Source organism: Haliotis cracherodii, unplaced genomic scaffold, assembly GCF_022045235.1.
Source record: "Haliotis cracherodii isolate W230 unplaced genomic scaffold, xgHalCrac1.p SCAF_9, whole genome shotgun sequence".
NCBI lineage: Eukaryota > Metazoa > Mollusca > Gastropoda > Lepetellida > Haliotidae > Haliotis > Haliotis cracherodii.
Genome location: NW_027266343.1, coordinates 48,405,822 through 48,427,620, shown reverse-complemented (window position 1 = coordinate 48,427,620; position 21,799 = coordinate 48,405,822). Strand labels below are relative to the sequence as shown.

At 40.5% G+C, this 21,799-nt stretch overlaps 1 protein-coding gene across 2 annotated transcripts in view; it reads left to right on the top strand.

The window, feature by feature from the left end:
• LOC139452952 (inositol polyphosphate-5-phosphatase A-like) overlaps positions 1-21,799 on the top strand; it is a 157,067-nt gene that overhangs the window by 91,367 nt on the left and 43,901 nt on the right. For both annotated transcript variants that reach the window (XM_071234574.1, XM_071234573.1), the window contains exon 5: positions 13,468-13,531. In XM_071234574.1, coding sequence (XP_071090675.1) covers positions 13,468-13,531 — 64 coding nt within the window. The remainder of the gene's footprint in view (positions 1-13,467; positions 13,532-21,799) is intronic.

The following is a 21,799-nucleotide window of genomic DNA, read 5'->3' as shown; positions in this document are numbered from 1 at the left end:
TGATGCAAGCCCTCACAGAAGGGGTGTCTGATGCAAGGCCTCACAGATGAGGTGTCAGATGCAAGGCCTCACAGATGAGGTGTCAGATGCCAGGCCTCACAGATGAGATGTCTGATGCAAGGCCTCACAGATGAGGTGTCTGATGCTAGGCTTCACAGATGAGATGTCTGATGCAAGGCCTCACAGATGAGGTGTCTGATGCAAGGCCTCACAGATGAGGTGTCAGATGCAAGGCCTCACAGATGAGGTGTCTGATGCAAGTGTCAGCTATTGCAGACTGAAGTGATAATGTAATGTGGCAGTTTGCATTGATTAAACATTACTAGACAAGGAAGAGCCTGTGTTTAATGCATGAACCTGTAGTTATGTTGTTGTGTCATAACAGGTGACTAAATTGATCCGTTAGTCGGGCTGAGTGACTTGGATCATTGTTCACAATATCAATCACTGGATTGTCTGATCCAGACTCAAATATTTACAGACTGCTGTCATGTAGCTGGAATATTGCTGAGTGCGGAGTTTAACAACAAACACACTGCTCAGAATGTTTTGGACATGTGGATTGCGATATGGACATAAATTGATTATTTACACAGGGTCTACCTCAGAACAATTAGTGATCTAATCAACAATCACATATATATAAATATATCAGGTTTTGGGTGGTGCGGTTAGAGAAGCCCATGTTCATTTCTGGTAATAATGTCCATATGTTGGCATGATTTAATACTGCTTCTATATGATGTAATGATGGAACCACGTTCTGTATGTTGGTGAGATGGAACCACATTCTGTATGTTGATTAAACTATATTTTGTATGTTGGCTTGAAAAGACAACTTTCTGTTTGTGGTTTAATGGAACTACTTTAATAGAACTACATTCTGTATTTTGGCTTAATGGAACTTATCTTTCTGTATGTTAGTGTGATGTAACTACTTTCTGTATGGTATTATAAAAACTTTCTGTATGTTGGCATAAGGGAACTTATCCTTCTGTATGTTAATGTGATGTAACTACTTTCTGTATGGTATTGGAACCACTTTCTGTATGTTGGCTTAAGGGAACTACCTTCTGTATGGTATTGGAACCACTTTCTGTATGTTGGCTTAAGGGAACTACTTTCTGTATGGTATTGGAACCACTTTCTGTATGTTGGCTTAAGGGAACTACTTTCTGTATGGTATTGGAACTACTTTCTGTATGTCAGCTTAATGGAACTTATCCCTGTATGTCGGCTCAATGGAACTTATCCTTCTGTATGTTAATGTGATGTAACCACTTTCTGTATGGTATTGGAACCACTTTCTGTATGTTGCCTTAAGGGAACTACTTTCTGTATGGTATTGGAACTACTTTCTGTATGTTGGCTGAATGGAACTTATAGTAACTTTCTGTAGAGTATTTGAACTACGCATGTATGTTGGCTTTATAGAAGTTAACTTTCTGCATGTTATTGTGATGGAACTACTTTCTGTAGCCCCGGTATTGGAACTATTTTCCGTGTGTGGCTTCATACAACTACTTTCTGTATGTCCTGTGTAGCATCAACACTGTTGAATTGAACAGATGAGCCTGCACTAAACAGACACTGATAAATATCACTGCATGCCATCCCAGTCACTCCTTGCTGTCAGGCCACCAAAGGATAAAAATTATTTCTCAGTTTGGTAGATTTGCCATGAGATTCTAAGCTAAAAAATCTATAAGGTAAATTGGAAGTAGTTGATTCCCACTGAATTGAAAACTGCCAGGTTGCCTCGCACGCCCTGGAAATATATTAAACCCAGAGTAATTGTTTCTCAGCCATCTTCCCACTTGAAACCTGCTTTATTTAGGGACATTGTAATGGAGTCTCCATCCGACTGGGAACGCAAGCTTCTGGGGTTACAACTGTCAATATTCGGCTTGCCTCAGTGTTACATATCCCCTTCATAAATGACAAACTCAGCTAACAACCTGATTTGGTCGGTATGGATGAGGAGATTCTGGTTACTGGAAAATGCAGGTGTTATTGAAGTAAGTAACTGAATCTGACTGGCTAAAATGGTTTGCTATTTGTCCAATGACAGTTTTCAATCCTGTCTGACTGAATTTGTCTATGTGTGCCTGGTACAGTAATTGTTATGTCAGTCCCAGCGATATTAGTGGATGTCTGGAACTGGAACTACCATTCCTCACATCATGCTGTACTACTCAAAGAAAGTTAAGGGCCACCTGATTCTTTCAAGCTCTCTATGGTTAAGTTGTCATGACATATGAGAGATTGCTGAACACCCCAATAGTTAAGGTAGCAGAAGGACTAGTGGAAATTTCCATTTTTAAGAGCTTTGCTCTATGTTATCATTATAAGGACTAGTGGACTTAAAATGTTAATTTCTATCGCTGAACTATAGTAACATGACAGAATCAGAATCTATTGTAATATCATAAAATACAGAAATATCAGTTGGTCCTTAACTTCTTTTGAGTAAATATATAGTCAATTAGGTTTATGATTTTGACACTTTTCCTTCTTTGTAAGGAATGAGTAAACGATTACTTAATTAGTAAGACAGCAAAATCTTTCTTAACAGAAATCCAGTTAAATATAGAATAACAGTTTTGTTTAAAAAGGTTTTAATTACAGGATCGATTAAACCACTGGCACTTATCTGATATGATATCAAGCAATTATAGGCAATATCTCCTCAAAAAGTCATACACCCCTTTGTCACCACAGACATTTTCAACCCCCCATAAACTAAACACGACCCATCCCCCTTTCCATAAACTAAACACTACCACCTTCCCACCCCATAAACTAAACACTACCATCTTCCAACCCCATAAACTAAACACCACCACCTTCCCACCCCATAAACTAAACACTACCACCTTCCCACCCCATAAACTAAACACTACCACCTTCCCACCCCATAAACTAAACACTACCATCTTCCCACCCCTTAAACTAAACACTATCATCTTCCCACCCCATAAACTAAACACCACCACCTTCCAACCCCATAAACTAAACACAACACCTTCCCACCCCATAAACTAAACACTACCATCTTCCCACCCCTTAAACTAAACACTATCATCTTCCCACCCCATTAACTAAACACTACCACCTTCCCACCCCATAAACTAAACACCACCCCATTATCTAAACACTTTAGTTATTTCTGTGTTTCTTTACTTTCTGCCCATCTTCAGGCAGGAGACTGACATACAAAATATATAGATATTGTGCTGACTGATAAAAATGGAAAATAAGAGATGGTTTAAATTGCTCTCCGGGGTTAGGAAATCAAGCTGTCAGATTGGACTGTTGTATATGTGCTACACGCTGGTCTTACACTGTATAATGAGGTGCACTTTTTGAGTGGAATTCCAGTTGTGCTGCAGATAGTTCAGATGGCAAAGTTCCTGGTTTTAGAAGAAAATCTTTTAGTGCACTTTATTCCTTTGCCACTCTGCATGGGATCCTAAATGACCCACTTTTCAGCACTAATGTCCTATCTTAAACACCAGGAAGGATGTTCAAGTTGATTGAGTCTCAATAATGTTTTTGTGAAATATTAATTTTGTCTATCAAAGGAGTCTACTCTAATAAAAAAACCTACATTTAAAATGATACAGACATTAAGAAATGTTGCCTACTTTTAAATTTTGATCTTTATTCCAAGATAAATTTTATGCCTTAAGAGGAAACAGGAGGAAGTAGAAAAGAGGATGATATCTACCAACTAAATTAGGTCTATTTGCACTCACTCACTCACTCACTCACTCACCCAGCCACCCACCCACACACTCACTCACTCACTCACTCACTCACTCACTCACTCACTCACTCACCAACCCACCCATTCACTCACTCACTCACTCACTCACTTATCCACCCACCCACCCACTCACTCACTCACTCACTCACTCACTCTCATGTATATAATACAAATGACCTATCTGATGTTTATCCCTGCTGATCATCCTGCCTCTTATCCTGCATCCCCTTGAGACCAAGTTTCCGCCCAAACAGACAATTATTTACATGTTACGAGGTTTACACTGTTGTTTCCTCAACAGTAAAACCATGTGCCTTGATGCAGTAAGTTGCCTCCTGAGCTGCAGCAGTAATGATGAACACAACATCTTGCCACTGGCTGGACTGCTATTGATCAGGCTAGATTGTGTGTCTGTGCAAGAGTCTGTGTTCCTCGTGGCTGGAGCCTCATGTAACTTGGTGGTGGGGACAGGCTGCTTGCAGTTCCTGTTAGGTAATTTGACAGTTCCTTAACAGACCGAGCTCATAATGTGCAGTAGTCTTGTATTACAAGATATGGCTACAGGTGGAGGCGTTTGTACCAACAATATCTTCAAATGGCGCCCTTTCATTCAACTGCTTGGTTGTTGAGTTCCTGGTTCATACATAGAAGGACCCATGAAGATCCGGGGTAGAATAGGTCTTCAGCAACCCATGCTTGCCGTAAAAGGCGACTATGCTTGTTGTAAAAGGCGACTAACGGGATCGGGGGGTCAGGCTCGCTGACTTGGTTGATACATGTCATCGATCCCAATTGCGTAGATCGATGCTCATGATATTAATCACTGGATTGTCTGGTCCAGACTCGATTATTTACAGACCGCTGTCATATAGCTGGAATATTGCTGAGCGCGGCGTTAAACAACCAACCAACCAATCATACATATCGGTCTGTCAAAATGTTTTGACGTACATGTATATTACCAAATGTTTTTGTCTCTAGGATATGAAAAGTGGCATAAAACTAGGGCTGGGTATCGATATGCAGTAAGCTATGCTAATAAATGCTTATCAAGAACTGACGGTATGATATACGTATTGTTTGGCCCTGACCATGTTTTATATATATACTGTACATATGCTTATAAAGAACTACTGTTATAACAAACCAAAATTAGTGGTCCTTTTGAGTTTGTTATAACCGTAGTTTACTGTAGATTATAGAGATTGATAACCACTAACTAAATATCAATCAATTATTGATAAATATCGGAGAAGTAACTTTTAGCAAATATGCAAGAAAGTCCCGAAAGAAATCAACATATTTCACGCCACTGGTGAGCAGTGACACATTTATTCATGGATAACTTTGTGAACATTTGAGATACAGCAAAAATAGTTGCTTTCCATCCTTGACAATCGACTTTACTGACAATAACCACTCTGTTTCGGTAAATCTGAACTTTATTTCATCACGATTGTTTATGTTATTGTCGATGACAACATTTTCATATTAATAAGCATTAATATTTCTTCCCATCGACGATAAGTCCTATTATCGATCTTTTTAGCCAGCCCTACATTAAACCATGAATTCTCCTTTCAATCTGTGTCATGAGATGATTGCAGGTATCGTCCAACCAGGAGAAACATCTCTCTGAAACTGGTAGCTTCTGAAACTAATGCATACATAGAGATTATTTACGAGAGTAAAAGAGTATCAGACTTCATGTATTTCCTGAGGGAGAGCGAGGGTAAAACATTAATTCTTACATGAGTTTCATAGAATCAGCATGACAAAAAATATGTGTAAAAATTTCTTTATTGTGAATGATCATGTCTCGGAAAAACCAAATCTTCAGCTCTGACGTCTTCTCTTGTTGACGTCATTCCGACCTGATGTCACAATAAGATTCGACAATACCATCAGGATGACATAAACAATACACTGGGGCACGTGAAGCGATATTGCACTTGTGGGTTGTATGGGTAATAAAAACAATTAAAACTGACAATGAAACAATAATAGATTCTGTTAAAGACTTACACAAGAAATGCCAATGATAACATGCATTGCATATATCTGTGTTTGAAGGACATGGTTCCTAAATAATCTTCTGATTAAAGCAAAGCTGAAGGTTCGTTTCCCCTCCTGATGCAACATGGCATCATTTCTTTGACATTATATCTTCCACATATCACAGGAATATTGCTGAAAGTTGCAACACATACTGGTCCCAAATAAGGGTCATAAGACCGGATGAGTCCTAACTGGTTTACCATCTTGGAGTATAACCAGGAATAGTCTTTGCTGTGCGCTGTTAACAACCAGTTATCTAGTTCAGTGGTTCAAACACACATCTGGAGGAAGTTATGGGGTCTGTGCTCTCAGTCTACAAGTAACACGGCAATGTTTATTATCTCCAAGTACCTTCGTCACTAGACCATAGTCAGATCATCAGGCCCTTTTACTTGGAACTATTTTTTGCGCCAAAACAAAACACGAACCATAAAAACATATAGAGAAGTATGTTCGTAAGAAGAGATGTTTCCAATGTGTACCAATAAATGACGAAACTAACAATCATTCAAGTGTTACCACTGTGTCTGTATTCTGATCACGATAAGCTGCACATGATTTCCAAATTTTAAATGCTAATCTTGCACGAGACAAATGGTGCATCTGGAGTCATTGGTCGATGACATCACATGTGATGAGTTCATGATCGTCGAAAATCAGAGAATAGGTCTTCAGCAACCCATGCTTGCCGTAAAAGGCGACTATGCTTGTCGTAAGAGGCGACTAACGGGATGGGGTGGTCAGGCTCGCTGACTTGGTTGATGCATGTCATCGGTCCCAATTGCGTGGATCGATGTTCATGATATCAATCACTGGATTGTCTGGTCCAGACTTGATTATTTACAGACCACCGTCATATAGCTGGAATGCTGAGTGCGGCATTAAACATCAAACAAACAAATCATGATCGTTGATTCACACAACATACCAGTATGTTCATTTGTGCGTCAAACCATCTCTTGAATATCAGTAATTCAGCATCTATGAACCAACATGTATGTTATCACATTTCTTTTATTGGTGAGTTACAAATAATGTTACACCTTCGTGTGAGTTGCAGACTGTTGGAGACTACGGTGATGGAGTGACTGTTTGTCCTCGCATCGAGGTGTGGAATAAACAATTTTGAGACCATTTATAGCATTTGAAATTAAGCGGATCTTGCAGGTTTACTTCTCTAGTATTTCAATCTTTAAAAGTTAAGTCAGCAACCCTGAAATTCTTTCACATTCAGGACCCTATTACGTTCATGCTGCATTTGGAACACTTGTGTTCTAGTTGTGTTGAATGTATCAGCCAACTATTCCGGCATTAAGAAGTTACCTATATGTTGTAACTTTCTTATGGAAGCCATTCAGGGCCACTTGGCTTTTTCTTTTTTTTCTTGAAATTTCAAGAATCATAAGTTGAAATTTCAACATAATGATCTTAAAATTTCAAGATACTAACTTGATATCAACTTATTATCTTGAAATTTCAACTTAGTATCATGAAAAGTCAACATAACATCTTGAAATTTCAACTAAGTATCTTGAAATTTCAAGAAAGAAATATAAAAACAAATGCCCTAAAAGGTTGGTACCTACTTGAGAGGTTGTTACTCAAAGAATGATTGATTTGATCAGATAATACAAGCTGTGTGTTGTAAAAAAGCTGCAAGATTCTGCTGTAGGATATTTTCAGCACACATAAACAAATTTCTCTGTTTTTTTAAAATTATGCATGGATGCATGGTTGACGTGTATACATCTGTTTTGGCCACACATACCAAGTCAATCATTCTAAAATATATGTCAAACAAGAACGTATGGTTTCATGAAAGTGCAAGAATTGGCTTTCATTTTGAGTTCATCATGAATCATCATGGAGCCAATGAAACTGTCAGAATGTCAAAAGTTGTTTAGTGACCTGTTAAAACTCAAGAACTGAAATCAGTTCTATGAAATCAGTTCTATGATAAACAATTTAGGACTGCTCCATGGGAGGCACAGATGTTAGATATGAATGCCATACATTTTGTGCCCACATGATCACAGCAAGTCAGTGAGTGAGTGAGTGAGTATGGTTTCACACTGCTTTTAGCAATATTCCAGCAATATCACGTACGGTGGGGGACACCAGAAATGGGCTTCAGAAATTTTAGCCATGCAAGTCAGTGAATGACAAAGTAGACACAATTTATGGGTAACAACTTCTTTGTATACTGTAAAGGCGACATTTCGGTTAGATCCTTATGCCACTGTCAAGCAAGGCTATCCCGAAACATCGCCTTTACAGTATATAAAGAAGTTGTTCTCCATAAATTGTGTCTACTTTGTCATTCACTGACTTGCATGGCTACAATGTGTGAAGCCCATTTCTGGTGTCCCCCGCCGTGATATTGCTGGAATATTGCTAAAAGCAGCGACTACTAAAACCATACTCACTCACTCCATCAATTTCCTAGTAATGCCTATCAAACAATTTAAGTCAATGATTGTTATTCTACACCACAGACAGCAATATTCCAGCTATATCATGGCTACCTGTAAGTAATAGAGTCTGAATCAGTCAGACTAGTGACTGATAGCATGAGCAACAATCCACACCATCAGGGCAGGATGTGACCCAGTCAGTCAAGTCATCAGGGCAGGATGTGACCCAGTCAGTCATGTCATCAGGGCAGGATGTGACCCAGTCAGTCAAGTCATCATGGCAGGATGTGAACCAGTCAGTCAAGTCATCAGGGCAGGATGTGACCCAGTCAGTCAAGTCATCAGGGCAGGATGTGACCCAGTCAGTCAAGTCATCAGGGCAGGATGTGACCCAGTCAGTCAAGTCATCAGGGCAGGATGTGACCCAGTCAGTCAAGTCATCAGGGCAGGATGTGACCCAGTCAGTCAAGTCATCAGGGCAGGATGTGACCCAGTCGGTCATGTCATCATGGCAGGATGTGACCCAGTCAGTCATGTCATCAGGGCAGGATGTGACCCAGTCAGTCAAGTCATCATGGCAGGATGTGAACCAGTCAGTCAAGTCATCAGGGCAGGATGTGACCCAGTCAGTCATGTCATCAGGGCAGGATGTGACCCAGTCAGTCAAGTCATCAGGGCAGGATGTGACCCAGTCAGTCAAGTCATCAGGGCAGGATGTGACCCAGTCAGTCAAGTCATCAGGGCAGGATGTGACCCAGTCAGTCAAGTCATCAGGGCAGGATGTGACCCAGTCGGTCATGTCATCAGGGCAGGATGTGACCCAGTCAGTCAAGCCACAGGGCAGGATGGGACCCAGTCAGTCAAGTCATCAGGGCAGGATGTGACCCAGTCAGTCAAGTCATCAGGGCAGGATGGGACCCAGTCAGTCAAGTCATCAGGGCAGGATGTGACCCAGTCAGTCAAGTCATCAGGGCAGAACTTTTCCTCTTAAGTCAGCTCTTGAGAATGTCTTCTTTACTCAAAATCAACAAAGTGATATATTTTGACCATCCTAACTCTTTATTTGGGGGCTGTCGGGTAGCCTAGTGATTAAAGCGGTGGCTCGTCACGCTCGATTCCCAACATGGGTACAATATGTGAAGCCTATTTCTGGTGTCCCCTGCCATGATATTGCTGGAATATTGCTAAAAGCGGCGTAAAACCATACTCACTCACTTTAGCTGGCATTTACAGACAGCATGGAATATTGGGAACCCATTCTTGACAGCACAAGCCATGTTTCATGTCAAGGTACAACCAGACACAAATACTGGGCACAGAGATTCTCTTGCTAAGAAGAGTAATTTGATTGGACAGCTATGTTTAACGCTGTGTCCTTCAAATGGAAATCAAAACTGTGGTGGTGAATGGGTTCTCTAAAATATCAAAATGATACATTGATAATTAAGGATGGTATGCCATCTTTGAGTACCCTGTGAAGATCCTTGTTAGAATTGGTTTTCAGCAACCCATGCTCAAGGCGACTTATAAACAGGTTCCGGTGGTCAGACTCGCTGATTTAGTTGATGCATGTCATCGTATCCCAATTATGTAGAATGATGCTCATGATGTCAATCCCATGATGGTCTGGTCTAGGCACGATAATCTACAGATTGCCATCATTCAGCTGGAATATTGCTGAGTGCGGCTCAACAAAAAACAAACTATAAAGCACAATGACCAAATAAATGCACCCTTCAGACTCAGGCACTGACTGTTAATTACATTAAATGAGGTATGCAAAATAAACTATACACTGATGAATACAGCCTAAGCGATATGTAATCTTTTTAACACACAAGATCTAATGAATATTTATAGTCCACAACATGCTGTTGAAATGGTATATCATTTTACAGTTTTAGAGAACACGGTCATATTACAATTCACATTCACAAACACTGGAGCATCCGATACCCTTGACTTTTATCTCCAGTATTATCAGATAGACTGGTAATATCTGAATTTCCCTTGATGTTGGAAGCAGGTGCTTATCCAACATTGGCCAGCCACGGCCTGTGTCACAGTTAATGATCGTACAGGTGATAGCGCGCCCATCTCTGAACCATGCCAGGAAACGTGTGTTTATGTAATGATTGCCACAACATGTTTTCAGTTTGGTTAGTGGGCTCATCTTATCCACCTTAAGAGCGTCTGAGAGTTTTATGTGTAAGGAAAAAGTATGGTCCATTAAAAGAAGTGGTCTTCTCCTCCATAGGCCTTTCTTTCATGCCAGACAGTAGACGTGCTTCATTTACTCCAGCACATGATGTATGAGTCATTGGACTTAAGCACAAGGGGAAATAATTACATGGATGTTCTTGTAACTGTTTCTAAATTAGATAAAACCAAAGTGATTGTCATGTTGTTAATTATAACGATGGTGACCGCCTCCGAAGTCAAAGTGGTAGAGCATCTGCCTGGTGGCTGGAAGATCCGGGGTATGATCTCCAGGTTGCGCGTCATGTCAGAAGACGTTTAAGTGTGGTACTTGTTATTACCCTGCCTGGTGCTTGGCTTTAGGGGGATAAATCAAGGACTGTTGGCTCGGAGTCAGTATACTGTGTCTGAGTGGGGTATTCATCATAATCTGTGGCATGGTATCTCAGTGGTATCTCACACACACTCACATTGCTTTATAAGTGCAGTAATCTCAGACATGACATTAAGCCCCATTTCATCTTACCTACACATTGCTATATACAGTCTCACCGACAAGCTTAAAGTTGGGAATGTCAAGCTTGAAGTTGGGAATGTCAATTTTGAATGTCAAGCTTGAAGTTTGGAATGTCATGCTTGAAGTTGGGAATGACATGCTTGAAGTTGGGAATGTCATGCTTGAAGTTGGGAATGTCAAGTTTGAAGTTGGGAATGTCAAGCTTGAAGTTGGGAATGTCAAGCTTGAAGTTGGGAATGTCAATTTTGAATGTCAAGCTTGAAGTTGGGAATGGCATGCTTGAAGTTGGGAATGACATGCTTGGAGTTGGGAATGTCAATTTTGAATGTCAAGCTTAAAGTTGGGAATGTCAAGCTTGAAGTTGGTAATGACATGCTTGAAGTTGGGAAAGTCAAGCTTGAAGTTGGGAATGTCAAAAGCTTGAAGTTGTGAATGACATGCTTGAAGTTGAGAATGTCAAGCTTGAAGTTGGGAAAGTCAAGCTTGAAGTTTGGAATGTCAAGCTTGAAGTTTGGAATGTCAAGCTTGAAGTTTGGAATGTCAAATTTGAATGTCAAGCTTGAAGTTTGGAATGTCATGCTCGAAGTTGGGAATGTCATGCTTGAAGTTGGGAATGTCAAGCTTGAAGTTGGGAATGTCATGCTTGAAGTTGGGAATGTCAATTTTGAATGTCAAGCTTGAAGTTGGGAATGTTATGCTTGAAGTTGGGAATGACATGCTTGAAGTTGGGAATGTCAATTTTGAATGTCAAGCTTGAAGTTGGGAATGTCATGCTTGTAGTTGGGAATGACATGCTTGAAGTTGGGAATGTCATGCTTGAAGTTGGTAATGACATGCTTGAAGTTGGGAAAGTAAAGCTTGAAGTAGGGAGTGTCAAAAGCTTGAAGTTGGGAATGACATGCTTGAAGTTGAGAATGTCTAGCTTGAAGTTGGGAATGTCAAGCTTGAAGTTGGTAATGACATGCTTGAAGTTGGGAAAGTGTACCTTGAAGTTGGGAAAGTCAAGCTTGAAGTTTGGAATGTCAAGCTTGAAGTTTGGAATGTCAAACTTGAAGTTTGGAATGTCAAATTTGAATGTCAAGCTTGAAGTTTGGAATGTCATGCTTGAAGTTGGGAATGACATGCTCGAAGTTGGGAATGTCATGCTTGAAGTTGGGAATGTCATGCTTGAAGTTTGGAATGTCAAGCTTGAAGTTGGGAATGTCAATTTTGAATGTCAAGCTTGAAGTTGGGAATGTCATGCTTGAAGTTGGGAATGACATGCTTGAAGTTGGGAATGTCATGCTTGAAGTTGGTAATGACATGCTTGAAGTTGGGAAACTAAAGCTTGAAGTTGGGAGTGTCAAAAGCTTGAAGTTGGGAATGACATGCTTGAAGTTGAGAATGTCTAGCTTGAAGTTGGGAATGTCAAGCTTGAAGTTGGTAATGACATGCTTGAAGTTGGGAAAATGTAGCTTGAATTTGGGAAAGTCAAGCTTGAAGTTCGGAATGTCAATAAGCTTGAAGTTGGAAAAGTGAAACGTGAAGTTGGGTATGTCAAGCTTGAAGTTGGGAATGACATGCTTGAAGTTGGGAATGTCAAGCTTGAAGTTGGGAATGTCAAGTTTGAAGTTGGGAATGTCAAGCTTGAAGTTGGGAATATCAAGCTTGAAGTTGGGAATATCAAGCTTGAAGTTGGGAATATCAAGCTTGAAGTTGGGAATGACATGCTTGAAGTTGGGAATGTCAAGCTTGTAGTTGGGAATGTCAAGTTTGAAGTTGGGAATGTCAAGCTTGAAGTTGGGAATGACATGCTTGAAGTTGTGAATGTCAAGCTTCAAGTTGGGAATGTCAAGCTTGAAGTTGGGAATGACATGCTTGAAGTTATTTTCACTTGTTTTCTGTGTTTTAGCTCACATGAACATTAAAGTTCTGTGCCTACATATTGTCTGAGTGTCAATCAGGTGGTCACAAGGGCATATGAGAGTGGGTCAAATAGTTTAAGAGGTGTCTGAAAGTGGATAAGATTTTCTCAAAGGTGTCGGGTTTGTACATGCTATTGATTCCCCATTGTTCATTCTATTGTTTCCCCATTGTGATACTATTGTTTCCCCATTGTGATACTATTGTTTCCCCATTGTTGATTCTATTGTTTCCCCATTGTTCATACTATTGTTTCCCCATTGTGATACTATTGTTGCCACCATTGTTCATTCTATTGTTTCCCCATTGTTCATACTATTGTTTCCCCATTGTGATACTATTGTTTCCCCATTGTTGATTCTATTGTTTCCCCATTGTTCATACTATTGTTTCCCCATTGTGATACTATTGTTGCCACCATTGTTCATTCTATTGTTTTCCCATTGTTCATACTATTGTTTCCCCATTGTGATACTATTGTTTCCCCATTGTGATACTACTGTTTCCCCATTGTTGATTCTATTGTTTCCCCATTGTTCATACTATTGTTTCCCCATTGTTCATACTATTGTTGCCACCATTGTTCAATGTGCTGTGTTTCATTGCAGGCCTTGGGGAACCTGTACTTTGTCCATGACACAGTTGAAGAAGTCAACATCTTCGACTTTGTAGGTGAGTAGAACCTTGTATTTTCTGAAAGCTAATACTGTGATACACAATCCCCTGGTAATCACTGGGTCGTCTCAAACAGGTGCAGGTCTCTCTCCTGGGGACTAGAACAACCATGAAGAAGAGGGGCACGTATAACTCTTGGCTTTCCTCGGCATGTGAACATACAAGTGTGCAATTAAGTGTGTCACAGGTGGAGATTAGACAATGCACTACGGTTTGTGCTGTGAGACAGGTGTACACTTCCTACTGTGAGACTCTTAACTGTATACTCCCTACATGCAGATGCAATGGTTGACTTATCTTGGTTGTGCACACATGGTTACACTCAGATATTTTGTGGCCGACTTACTCTTCCAGGTACAAGTTTATAATGAGATTCATGTCTCTCAGCCATGCTAGATATGATCAATCCCAGACCCTGATTAGGATCCTTCGTCATCTGCACGTACCCATGCTCTTGGGTTTCACCAAAATGCTGACAATGTACTACCTACCAGGGATTTATCTTCACTTGCTGTCAGTCTTATGTAAGTCGAGGTGATCGAGACACAGTTTACTGACTCCAAGCCGACCAGTGCTTGTTTTAGCCCCTTCATGCTGAGTGCCAGACAGGGTAACAACAAGTACCATCTTTTAAAGTCTTTTGGTATGACGCAGGATCGAACCCTGGACCTTCCGCTCACTGGGCGGATACTCTACCACTAGATCACGGAGGCGGTCGGTCCTCTTATATAAGGCCCATGTCAAGCTCCAAGTCTGCAGCAATGGACAGCAAAAACGAATAATTAAACAATTCATGTTAATGTATTAGTAATGGGATGACATGGTCAAGGTGACTCGTTTTTGACTTATAGCAGGACCAATGAATAGGAAGAGGCTTAGTTTTGCATGTTTGCATTGATTTCAGTGTTTAAATACACCTGAGATTACGAAACTAAGTACGATAAAAAAAATCTAAAAAAAATTGAACTTTATAGCAATTTTTACCACTTTGCCTGCCAAGGGCACTCAGCTAATGGAATCCTCAATAAGACACATTGGGATTGCTCCCATTGCTAGTTTATACGCTGATATAACTCCAATTCTTTCAGAGCGACATTAGCCCCCCCCCCCCCCCCCCCCCACGTGAGTGTCCATTGTTTGTTGCTAGAGCAATAATATTGCTGACTGGCGTTATACAAGACTCCCACACATGGAGATTCAGATAAGCCTGTGTGATAAGTATTATGTGCTGAAGTATATGTCTACTGAAACTTAGGGGTAATTTAATCCATCTATTTGCATGGCAGACATTAATTTTACATGGAGTTTTATGGAGTTGCATTACACAGTTCTGATGGTGTGGGTGACAATAGCATTGATTCACAAGGCAGGGTATGTGATGTATTGAGTTGCCCTGTCTATGTTCGGAGAAGAAATAGCTGTGTGGGACGAATTATGGATGAGGAGGGATTGTAATGAGATTATTTTTGGTCCAATCGTATGTCACGATGTTTATTGCGTTACATCATCCTCTAAATCTTCATCCTGCGGCCTTCATCATTATGTGAGGGTTGATAGGGGGAGGTTGGTGGGCAGTGTTAAGTTGTATCGGTAAGTGTTCAGGATTATATAGTTGAAGCCAGGAATGATATCGTCGAGGACCCTGTTTCGAACGACACCTGTTTTCGAACAGCCATGTTTATAGTGATTTGTCGTGTTATCGCGAGAAGTATGACTTATAACGAGAAGTATGACGTCATCAAAGGAGCTGGTTTCACAGTGCACAGATGAGGCCTGTCAACCGTGAACCAGGGTTTCACGTGAGGTGCTGCACACCTGTCAGAACACTCCTTCCTCAGTCACGATTGTGTTGCCCTGTCGTGATGAAAAGAGAGAATAAATAGTGGGAACACTAGAATTTGACAAACATTCATATTTTGAATGGGTTTCAAACTTTCTATTACCATATTCAACGTAATAAGCGCCCCACTCTAATAAGCGCCCACGGCGATATTTGCTAATATATTGGCTAGTGAACAATCCCAATCAGCACCTCTTCCGATTGATCGATGTACACAAGACTTATTTATTCTTGCCAAAATATGCACTCGTGTGTCATATCCTTAAGTATGGGCAATTAAATTCTTGAAAAATATATCTGTTGTATGTAAACATTTCAGGCTGTTAGCATAAACCACGAAATTTACAATCTTTCAACTCAAAATAATATTCTCATAAGCGCTTAATTTCTAATTTTGAGAGCACCCTGGGCGCTTATTACGTCGAAGACGGTACTTCTTTTTTTAATTTTGACCTACTAGAATTATGTTGATATATGTGTGTCAAAACATAGCTAACCCGTGAAGATGCGGGGTAGAATAGGTCTATAGCAACTTATGCTTGTCGCAAGAGGCGACTATGCTTGTCGTATGAGGTAACTAATGGGATTGAGTGGTCAGACTCGTTGACTTGTATACCAATTGCATAGATCGATGCTCATCATGTCAGTCACTGGATTGTCTGGTACAGACTCAATTATTTACAGATATTGCTGGAATATTGCTGAGAGCGGCGTTAAACAATGAAAAAACAAAAACACAGCTGTTCATTCATGGAAACCCTCGCTAAAGTAACCATACCAGATCCCGCGTGTTAGCGAGGAATGCTGTTTCTATTGGAATACATTGACTTCCTTTAGAAACTGGCACTTGTCCTAGAGTCCCAAACAGAATGTGAATGTGAAAGTACGTTGTATAAAGCGATCTTAGTGCTAAGGTGATCGTAACTCCCATACCTTAACATAGACTTACGACAGTCGTAGCGCTACGGTTATTTTGTACAACGGTACCCTAGGGGGGGTGAAGTAAAATGACTAAAACTGTGTATCATACTGACAAGTCACCAACTGAACATATATGCAGTGCTGTTGAAATTTGTTTTTCTTTTGATCATGAGTGGTAGTAATTTACACATGGTAATGTGGAAGTTTCTTTTTCTTAAATCATTAGGGTAAAGAAAAAACAAATCAGTCATATCTCAAACTTTACTTTTAATTTGTTGTTATGGTTATCACATTCAAAGGAAACTTCAGTCCCAAGGTTTAATTCAACTCCGAAATCCATCTAAAATGATACCCTGAAAACTATCGCTATTTATCGCAATAGTTGCTTGCAATATCAATAGTTATCGCAATAGTTTCTTTGAATATCAATAGTTATCGCAATAGTGATTTCCAGACCAATAGTCACTCCAACTGACAAGTCCCAAACTGTAGTTGGCTCCTCCCACTGTCCTGCCATCTTCCACCGATTATGTACCGACTGTCACACAATGCTCACAAGGCATGGAAATAACCTTATTCTTTCATTCATTTTGGTTGTACTCGTATGTCTTTGCACAGAGATGCCATACTCGATGTTTCACAGACTTATTCCAGCTTTTCCACACAAGGTCGATCGCAATAAAAATAAAAATAAAAAGCTATGTCTGTCATTTATTTATATGATCGTTATTCTGCCATGCAGTTAAAACTGCAGCTGACTTCTTGATTGTGATGTAGACATGGAATCGATATATAACATTTTATATTGTATAAGAGGGTCTATATTACTAACGGGAGAAGTGAAAATGAGTATTTTTATGTTAATTTATTTATTTCCCAACTGCTTTTCAACTGGGGTGGCGGGACGTGAAACGAAAAATAAACAATGTGTGGTGGAAAGTATTGTAGAAAGAAGTCACTATGAGTAACTTTGACTCTTCCAACTGACAAATTTTCCTTTTCTAAGACGTAGGTAATATGGCATAATGGTTATCAGCAACACTGGCACCAGTCTTGCACATATTTGGATCATGTTTTTCCACAGAAATTCATTTTTTAAGACTGGTGTCAACCTTAATTCAATAGTCCTCAGGAGTATGTATCATGTGCTGTTTGAACGAGACAAATGTGTTTACTATGTTTCCATGTACAACACCAACAACTTTAAGCCAATAGAAATGCTTTATTTCTTGTGATTATATGCTGTAAATGTAGCTGTCTATGATCTATTAAAGTAGGTGGAGTTTGGTGATAAGAGACAAAACGAACTTGCTGCTGATTGGCTCACAGTGAGTCTTGAATGTAGATACATCAGACATTGCCTTTCTGTGGGGAATTGAATGTTGACTCGGTCAGGATCGTAACTGGTTTATTTAGCATAACTGGCAACAGTATGTTTTTGAGGTTGTGAGGTGTTGGAAGCATCCTGAAGCAGTTTATAGCTCTGTCGTTCTTAATCCTGGACTGCATTGCATCTAACTTCGGGAAGTGATTGTTTGTTCATCAAAACCATTCTCCTGTAACAAACAGGTAGAGCCAGTAATCTCCACCTTTCACAACTGTGCTTGATTGGTTGGTTGGTTTGTTGTTTTACGCCGCACTCAGCAATATTCAAGCTATATGACGGCGGTCTGTAAATAATCGAGTCTGGACCAGACAGTCCAGTGATTAATATCATGAGCATCGATCATAGCAATTGGGATCGATGACATGTATCAACCAAGTCAGCAAGCCTGACCACCCGATCCCGTTAGTCGCCTCTTACGACAATCATAGTCACCTTTCACGGCAAGCATGGGTTGCTGAAGACCTCTTCTACCCCAGAATCTTCACGGGGATACAAGCATGGGTTGCTGAAGACCTCTTCAACCCCAGAATCTTCACGGGGATACAAGCATGGGTTTCTGAAGACCTATTCTACCCCGGAATCTTCACGGGGATACAAGCATGGGTTGCTGAAGACCTATTCTACCCCGGAATCTTCACGGGGATACAAGCATGGGTTGCTGAAGACTTCTTCTACCCCAGAATCTTCACGGGGATACAAGCATGGGTTGCTGAAGACCTATTCTACCCCGGAATCTTCACGGGGATACAAGCATGGGTTGCTGAAGACCTATTCTACCCCGGAATCTTCACGGGGATACAAGCATGGGTTGCTGAAGACCTCTTCTACCCCGGATCTTCACGGGGATACAAGCATGGGTTGCTGAAGACCTATTCTACCCCGGAATCTTCACGGGGATACAAGCATGGGTTGCTGAAGACCTATTCTACCCCAGAATCTTCACGGGGATACAAACATGGGTTGCTGAAGACCTATTCTACCCCAGAATCTTCACGGGGATACAAGCATGGGTTGCTGAAGACCTATTCTACCCCGGATCTTCACGGGGATACAAGCATGGGTTGCTGAAGACCTATTCTACCCCAGAATCTTCACGGGGATACAAGCATGGGTTGCTGAAGACCTCTTCTACCCCGGATCTTCACGGGGATACAAGCATGGGTTGCTGAAGACCTCTTCTACCCCGGATCTTCACGGGGATACAAGCATGGGTTGCTGAAGACCTCTTCTACCCCGGATCTTCACGGGGATACAAGCATGGGTTGCTGAAGTCCTCTTCTACCCAGGAATCTTGTGATCACATGTTGTGGTATAACTTTTACATATTCTGTCAGTTTCATTCAGTTTGAATTTGTATCCATATTGGGGCATTGAGAACTCAAAATTATATCCCTTGTAACCAGTCAATGAGGTCCACAATCATCAGATATTTACTTGTCTTCAGCAATTTTTTAGTAGTTTCAGGCGAGTGTGAATTTTGAAGGCTGGAGAATAATACTGTAGAAAGATGTCAGTCCTCAAATAACCTTGACGCTTCTCAAATGACAAATTATCCAATTCACAAGCATACAAAATGTAGTATTATAGCTATTAACAACTCTGTTGCCAGTCTCACACACATATGTGTGATATAATATCGTTATACCCTGACTGTTACACCACACAGACTGTCCATTGACCAGTAACTGCATAGCGGCAGCCAACTGTCTCCAATGTAATACGATATTGATTCGGCCACTTGCTGACATGTGCCAATATCTGACAGGAGGCGTTACATTGATTGTCAGAAACACTTGAAATATTGATATCTGAAAGGAAATTAGATGATAAAGTGTATCCTGCCAAGACTTAGCACAGATGGAAATATTACAATTTGGCTGGGCTTTTCATAGAACACGCAATTACCATTCTATGTGTTTGGTAATGCTTTTTTAGATTTAGAGTCTGTTTACTATCTTGTCAAATTAACAAGACTTATCATGAAATATAGACACACATCAATATAACAAAGAAAGACACATTCAGGTACCAGGCACCAATCATAGGATTTGTAGACAAAGATTTTGGCAGCATATGTAATTGAATTTCATTTTAAAAGTCGCAATCTTAGGAATACGGCAGATTCAAATTGTCGTGGCTAAAAGATGGATTCCGCCGGAGCCACACAACTTCTGTTAGATGTTCTTTCAAGTGTGGTTGAGAGATAGGAACAGCGGATGTATGGCTTTCCGTTCAATTTATATAACAAGAACGGATTCATCATCTTTGGAAGAACACAGGGAACAGTAATTCATATTTTTGGTTTATTTTGAGAGAATGTAATTTGAAAACAGCCTTGGAAATTTGAAACCAGCTATAACAGGCATCCATCTTGCTTATCTACTTTTTCAAATTGAAACTTTGATGCCTTTCCCCAAGAGGGTTCTCTCTGAAATTGATAGTCAGGTTTGCCCTGAAAAACATATTGCTGGAAATTTTAGAGGCATTTGATTAAAACAGGATACAAGGAATCGTGACTCATGATTTTATTTCATCCTAAGTATTTGATGTTTTTGAATGTCCAATTCAGTTATTGCTTATTTCAAATTTAGTGCCAGTGCGCTGTTGCCTTGATGTTTGTTTTTCAATCGTGTTGGATAAATTGTAAGCCACTCGAGATTTTATTGCTTTCACAACGTTTTTTCCTAACTTGGGAGTTCATGGTTGAGAGACCGCTTACGTCGTCACGTGGATAGAGCGTCAGCCTGGAGAGGGGAAGGACGGGGTTTCAATCCTCGACCACGTCATACCAAAAGACTTAAAAAGATGGTACTTGTTGTTATCCTGTCTGGTGCTCTGCGTTAAGGGGCTAAAACAAGGACTGGTCGCCTCGGAGTCAGTATATTGACTCTGTCTGAGTGGGGTATTCATGGTAAACTGCAGCATGGTATCTCAGTGGGGCTGTTATGCAGTCAGTTACTTTGAACTTGTCTCAGAAGGATAGGCCTAGTAAAATTACGTTCTGTCTTGTTAGCTAGGCCATTAATAGTCCATAACACTAAAATGAACTGAAAAGGATGCTGGACAAGTTTGGACTAGTAGACTAAATATTTTGGAATAGACTGTAATGTAATGAAAATATGAACACACATAGCTGTTTTCTTCATCAATGGGTATTTGGGGGACAGTTAAATATAGTATTTTTTTGTGAGGCGGACAGAGATGAATTTCTAATAATTTATTATGACCTTTCCAACAAGATCCTAGCTGAATGTTTCCCTCCATTGACCTTTTTGTATTAATAGTGTTAAAAGTCAATCACTTACATTGTCTAGCCAGAAACGGTGCCATGACAGGCTTGTTTCCTAAGACTAGGAAGTCTAGAAAGGAGTAAGCTGAAAGATCTGACCATCTTAGGGCCAACCACGTAACATGGCTGGTGCAGTATCGATAGGTCTTAACACTTGTCGGCATTGGGTGACTGTGGATTGCAGAGTCAACACAGTTTACTGCACTTCTGATCAATAGGCTCTCTATAGAGAACTGGTGTTGTGAGAGTAATGAGATTATGGATTGGTTGTGTATTATGAGACCACTATGAGTCACTGACCAGTGGGCGATTGGGGCTCGGGAGCACCGGCCGGACAGGCCATAATGTGATATGATCGGGGCTTTGGGGAATTGGTAAGTTAATGGGGTCATCCCTGACATCTTGTTTAACAAGTGACCCAGTGTTTTTATGGGAGAAAAGCTCTGAGAGAATGCTGCAGTGTTGTGTACAGTTTTGAGTAGCAAAATTGAGATGTAAGCTGTAGTGAAGGATCTTTTGTGGCAGTCAGCCATATTTGCCAGCAATGTAACTGTGATCTGTAAATGGGCGAGTCATGGGCAAGCAGCCACTGGTTGATAGCATGAGCAATGGTCCACGTGATATATCACTCATTCACAGACCCCCCCCCATTCTCTCACTCACAAACCCACCCATCCACTCATTCATTCACAGATCCACCCATCCACTTACTCACAGACTCACTCACTCACTCACTCACTCACAGATCCACCAATCCACTCACTCACAGACTCACTCACTCGCTCACTCATGGTTCCCATTGTTAGTTTATTTTTGTAATGTAGATTT